Below are 6,400 nucleotides of genomic sequence, written 5' to 3'. Positions count from 1 at the left end.
TTATTCATCTTAAAAGGGGAGATGTTGTGGATGGCAACCCTACCACAAAAAACCAAACTGCTACTGCAGATATTCTATGTAGTCTAATTCGAATATGCATACATAATACATACATATTAATGTTATGTTTCTATTTCACATATTCTGCTTCTTTCTCATTCGCACATTTGTACATACATACGTACATGCATTTGATTTGCACATACAATTTTGTTTGTTACATATTTATCTAAACTGATATGCCGTTACATGTATGTATGTGCTGATGTCGAGAGACAAAGCAGAATTTAAAAAGATCACTTTGCTTTCTACCGTCCAAGTGCGAACCTGTGACTTGTCATAAATAATTAAATTAAATAAATAGTTTTATTAACGTATTTAAGTATACGGATCTTGTGTCTTATTTTCATAAGTAAGGGACACAACAGTGGCGACGAGGTGTTTTTAGTGTGTTATTAAAATAAACGATACCCACAATGGACCAAACTCTGCAAAATATACTGACACAACAGCAATCGCTGATGGAGAAGTTAGTGGAACTTGCTAAAGCGAATGCGGAATCGTCATCGCTAACAGATAATGCTTCAACAAGTGCAAATTCAGGAGGAGTAATGGAAATGCTGTCGAAGTGTATCAAAGATTTTGTGTACGATCCAGAATCTAACCTAACATTTGAGGCTTGGTACGCACGTTACGACCATTTATTCGGCGAAGATGCGAATAAACTCCCTGACCCACAAAAAGTTAGGTTAGTGTTGAGAAAATTAGATCCACAAATTTTCGACAAATACACCGATTACCTCCTGCCCAAAGTGCCTCGCGATTTGGATTTTCAAACAACAGTGTCCACACTCAAAATGCTGTTTGGTAGAAAGGAGTCATTGTTCAGTGCTCGTGTTGCTTGCCTACAGTTCACCAAATCACCAGATATGGATTTTGTTTCATACGGAGCCGTGGTGAACAGGAATTGTGACCACTTCGAATTTGGTAAGCTTACGGAAAACCAGTTCAGAAGATACTGACGTAAGAGCTCGCCTTCTGCACTTTTTGGAGGGAGACACCAACGGAGCATACACAATCGACAAAATGGTGGCCGAGGTTCATCGAATGCTCAGCCTGAAAAATGATGCTGCCGCCGTCGAACAAAATGTAGTGCATGCCGTAAAAAACCAACAGAAGAAAAAAGCAAAGGCACAGAGCAGCGCTGCTCCAAGCGAAAAGCCGAGACGACCATGTTGGCAGTGCGGAGAAATGCATTTTGTCAAAAATTGCAAATACACCAAACACTTATGTGAGCAGTGCGGTAACGTCGGTCACAAAGAAGGCTACTGCTCGTGTTTTGCAGCAACATCTAAGCAGCGCAGTGATAAAAAGAACAAAAAGAAGCATCACACCAAACCACAAGTGAGCATCACTGCTGTTAACAACATCGCTGCTAACAGAAAACACATTAATGTAAAAATTAATGGTGTTAAGCAGCGTTTGCAGTTTGATACTGGTGCGGACATCACAATTATTTCTCGAAAGATGTGGCAGCAAATAAATAAACCAACGCTATCAAAGCCAGTGCATACTGCGAGGGATGCATCCGGGAATATCCTACAGCTAAAAGGCCAGTGCTGTGTGCAGTTGGAATTCAACGGGAAGCTAATATCAACAACACTTTTCGTCTCCAACAACAACAATTTGAATGTCATGGGCACTGATGTCATGGATAAGCTTGGAGTTTGGACAATGCCAATCGAATACATTTGCAACAGCATCACATCGTCGCAAATAGAGGTGTTCAAAAGAAAATATCCGTCTATATTTTCATCAAAACCAGGTCATTGTTCCCTTTTCAAAGTCAACCTGAAATTAAAGGAAGATTCTGTTCCGGTTTTCAAGCCTAAGCGACCGGTTGCCTATGCTGCGTTGAAACAAGTGGATGACGAACTTCAACGATTGGAACAAGCCAACATTATCACACCTGTAAGTTACTCTAGGTGGGCTGCACCCATAGTTGTTGTCAAAAGGGCCAATGGTAAGGTTCGAATTTGCGGTGATTATTCTACCGGCCTCAACGAGTGTATGGAAACTCACACCTACCCTCTTCCATTGCCTGATGACATCTTCGTAAATTTCAACAACTGTAGGTATTTTACCCGTATTGATTTGACGGATGCTTACATGCAAATGGAAGTCGACGATACTACGAAGGAAATCCTCACAATCAACACACACAGAGGACTCTACACCTTCAACCGCCTTGCTCCGGGAATCAAATCTGCACCTGGCGCTTTCCAACAAGCAATTGACACTATCCTGTCAGGTGTCAAGTTTGCACATCCGTACCTTGATGACGTCATCATTGCAACGCCATCTAAGAAGGAGAATGAAACAGCGGTCGATGAAGTCTTCCAACGTTTTCAAAGGTATGGTCTTACAATAAATATTAATAAATGTGATTTCTTTTCTCGAAGTTGCACCTATCTGGGATATAAGGTAGATGGAAGTGGAATTCGTCCGGATCCATTAAAGATTTCCGCCATTTTGGACATGCCAGCTCCAACAAATGTGTCCGAACTACGTTCCTTCCTAGGTGCCATAAACTATTACGGAAAATTCATAAGGAAAATGCGACAACTACGGGCTCCTTTAGATGATCTGCTTAAACAGAACCGAGATTGGATGTGGGACAAATCTTGCGATGAGGCATTCAAGAAATTTAAGGAGATTTTGGCATCCAATCTAATGCTCACCCACTACGATCCGAGGTTACCAATAAAGGTTGCAGCAGATGCATCGAATATCGGCATTGGAGCCTACATTTGTCATATCTTCCCCGACGGAAGCGAAAAAGCCGTATATCACGTTTCACGTTCATTGACGCCAGCAGAGCGGAATTATTCGCAAATTGAAAAAGAGGGGTTAGCTCTTGTTTTTGCAGTCAGCAGATTCCACAAAATGCTTTATGGTCGTCGGTTCAAGCTACACACAGACCACAAACCTCTCCTAGCCATCTTTGGATGTAAGAAAGGCATTCCCACACACACTGCAAGCCGCTTACAACGTTGGGCATTAACGTTAACATCATATGATTTTGAATTGTCCTATGTCCCAACACAAAAATTTGGATGTGCTGATGTTTTGTCGAGGTTGATTAATAAAAATCGCAAACAGGAGGAGGATGTTGTAATTGCCTGCGCGGAATTAGAAGCCGAAATCAAATACATTGTTCAGGACAACATCAATGCATTGCCCATCACATACAAAATGATTCGAGCGGCTACAGAGGAAGACTCTCTCCTACAAAATATCATCAAATATCTGCAAACATGTTGGCCGAACAACAAAAATCCTGATGAGCAGTCGTTTTACCAGCGGCGAGAAAGTTTGACAATTTGTGACAATTGCCTTCTATACCAAGATAGAATGGTTATCCCCAAATCTTTACGTCAACGGGTGTTGAAACAACTTCACAAAGGTCATCAGGGCATCGTTCGTACCAAGGCGTTAGCACGAAGTTTTGTGTATTGGCCGAATATCGACAAAGATGTGGAAACCCTTGTAAAACAATGCGATATTTGCGTATCAACAGCAAAATCACCACCAAGAGCAACGCTTCAGTCATGGCCTCTTGCTGAAAGACCAATGCAACGTGTGCACATTGACTTTGCAGGACCGGTGAATCAAAAGAGTTACCTTTTGATTATTGATGCGTACTCCAAATATCCCGAAGTCTACACAGTCAAATCGATGACGTCATCAGCAACAATCGATTGTCTCAGGGATTATTTTTCAAAATTTGGATATCCAGAATCATTGGTGAGTGATAATGGAACACAATTTACCTCACAAGAATTTGTTTTGTTTTGTAAAAAGAATGGCATTGAACACATCCGTACCGCCCCATTCCACCCACAATCAAACGGACAGGTGGAACGTTTTGTAGACACGTTCAAGCGAGCCTTGAAGAAACATCAAAACTGCATTAATGGTATACGCGAATTTTTGCTGTACTACAGAGCAACAGACAACATCAACGCCAGTGAAGGAAAATCACCTTCTGAATTATTTTTGGGGAGGAAAGTGAGAATCAATTTGGACTTGATTCTCAAACCAAAAGAAGTTTCGAACCAACGCAACGAGAAGATGGAAGCCCAATACAATCGGCGATTCAACGCCAAAAACAGATCGTTCGATATCGGTGCCGAGGTCTACGCTAAGGTTTTCAAGCACAATAAGTTTTTCTGGGCCCCTGCCGTTGTTAAAAATCGAACTGGAAGTGTCAACTATGAAGTTGAACTAACATCATTCCCGTATTTCAAAGCCATGAAGTCTCACGCCAATCAACTGCGACCTCGCTATTCACCAACACCAAATGTTATGCCGTGGCTGGATATTTTTGATATGAATCATCCACCTCAAACTACTCATAATCAAAACATCGACGTTGCAGCTGATCGTGATGACAATACAGTACCACCTGCTGAGAGTGCATCCGTTGGTATTCCTATTGCCGAATCTACTCAACCGTCCATTCAAGGTCATCAGCAACCTAGTGAAGAACCACTCACACCCCAACCTACAACGACAGGAAGACAACCTACTATACAACCGTCTTCAGTTCGCCGTTCCAGTCGTATAAGACGTGAGCCGGAGTGGTTCCGAGATTATTCATCTTAAAAGGGGAGATGTTGTGGATGGCAACCCTACCACAAAAAACCAAACTGCTACTGCAGATATTCTATGTAGTCTAATTCGAATATGCATACATAATACATACATATTAATGTTATGTTTCTATTTCACATATTCTGCTTCTTTCTCATTCGCACATTTGTACATACATACGTACATGCATTTGATTTGCACATACAATTTTGTTTGTTACATATTTATCTAAACTGATATGCCGTTACATGTATGTATGTGCTGATGTCGAGAGACAAAGCAGAATTTAAAAAGATCACTTTGCTTTCTACCGTCCAAGTGCGAACCTGTGACTTGTCATAAATAATTAAATTAAATAAATAGTTTTATTAACGTATTTAAGTATACGGATCTTGTGTCTTATTTTCATAAGTAAGGGACACAACAGTGGCGACGAGGTGTTTTTAGTGTGTTATTAAAATAAACGATACCCACAATGGACCAAACTCTGCAAAATATACTGACACAACAGCAATCGCTGATGGAGAAGTTAGTGGAACTTGCTAAAGCGAATGCGGAATCGTCATCGCTAACAGATAATGCTTCAACAAGTGCAAATTCAGGAGGAGTAATGGAAATGCTGTCGAAGTGTATCAAAGATTTTGTGTACGATCCAGAATCTAACCTAACATTTGAGGCTTGGTACGCACGTTACGACCATTTATTCGGCGAAGATGCGAATAAACTCCCTGACCCACAAAAAGTTAGGTTAGTGTTGAGAAAATTAGATCCACAAATTTTCGACAAATACACCGATTACCTCCTGCCCAAAGTGCCTCGCGATTTGGATTTTCAAACAACAGTGTCCACACTCAAAATGCTGTTTGGTAGAAAGGAGTCATTGTTCAGTGCTCGTGTTGCTTGCCTACAGTTCACCAAATCACCAGATATGGATTTTGTTTCATACGGAGCCGTGGTGAACAGGAATTGTGACCACTTCGAATTTGGTAAGCTTACGGAAAACCAGTTCAAGTGCCTGATGTTCCTAAGAGGATTACAGATGCCAGAAGATACTGACGTAAGAGCTCGCCTTCTGCACTTTTTGGAGGGAGACACCAACGGAGCATACACAATCGACAAAATGGTGGCCGAGGTTCATCGAATGCTCAGCCTGAAAAATGATGCTGCCGCCGTCGAACAAAATGTAGTGCATGCCGTAAAAAACCAACAGAAGAAAAAAGCAAAGGCACAGAGCAGCGCTGCTCCAAGCGAAAAGCCGAGACGACCATGTTGGCAGTGCGGAGAAATGCATTTTGTCAAAAATTGCAAATACACCAAACACTTATGTGAGCAGTGCGGTAACGTCGGTCACAAAGAAGGCTACTGCTCGTGTTTTGCAGCAACATCTAAGCAGCGCAGTGATAAAAAGAACAAAAAGAAGCATCACACCAAACCACAAGTGAGCATCACTGCTGTTAACAACATCGCTGCTAACAGAAAACACATTAATGTAAAAATTAATGGTGTTAAGCAGCGTTTGCAGTTTGATACTGGTGCGGACATCACAATTATTTCTCGAAAGATGTGGCAGCAAATAAATAAACCAACGCTATCAAAGCCAGTGCATACTGCGAGGGATGCATCCGGGAATATCCTACAGCTAAAAGGCCAGTGCTGTGTGCAGTTGGAATTCAACGGGAAGCTAATATCAACAACACTTTTCGTCTCCAACAACAACAATTTGAATGTCATGGGCACTGATGTC

At 41.5% G+C, this 6,400-nt stretch overlaps 1 protein-coding gene across 1 annotated transcript; it reads left to right on the top strand.

The window, feature by feature from the left end:
- Positions 1–476: 476 nt before the first annotated feature.
- On the top strand, positions 477–1,022 carry LOC141398379 (uncharacterized). The gene has a single exon (XM_073975664.1). It carries the CDS (start codon positions 477–479, stop codon positions 1,020–1,022), a length of 546 nt encoding a protein of 181 aa, XP_073831765.1.
- Positions 1,023–6,400: the final 5,378 nt, after the last annotated feature.

Source organism: Musca autumnalis, unplaced genomic scaffold (assembly GCF_047663935.1).
Source record: "Musca autumnalis isolate F117 unplaced genomic scaffold, ASM4766393v1 scaffold_3, whole genome shotgun sequence".
In the NCBI taxonomy this organism is placed as follows: Eukaryota; Metazoa; Arthropoda; class Insecta; order Diptera; family Muscidae; genus Musca; species Musca autumnalis.
This window is presented reverse-complemented; position numbering and strand designations above follow the sequence as displayed.

What these genes read in the sequence shown, in the direction of transcription:
- LOC141398379 (XM_073975664.1), top strand. Translation starts at nt 477, where the DNA reads ATGGACCAAACTCTGCAAAATATACTGACACAACAGCAATCGCTGATG.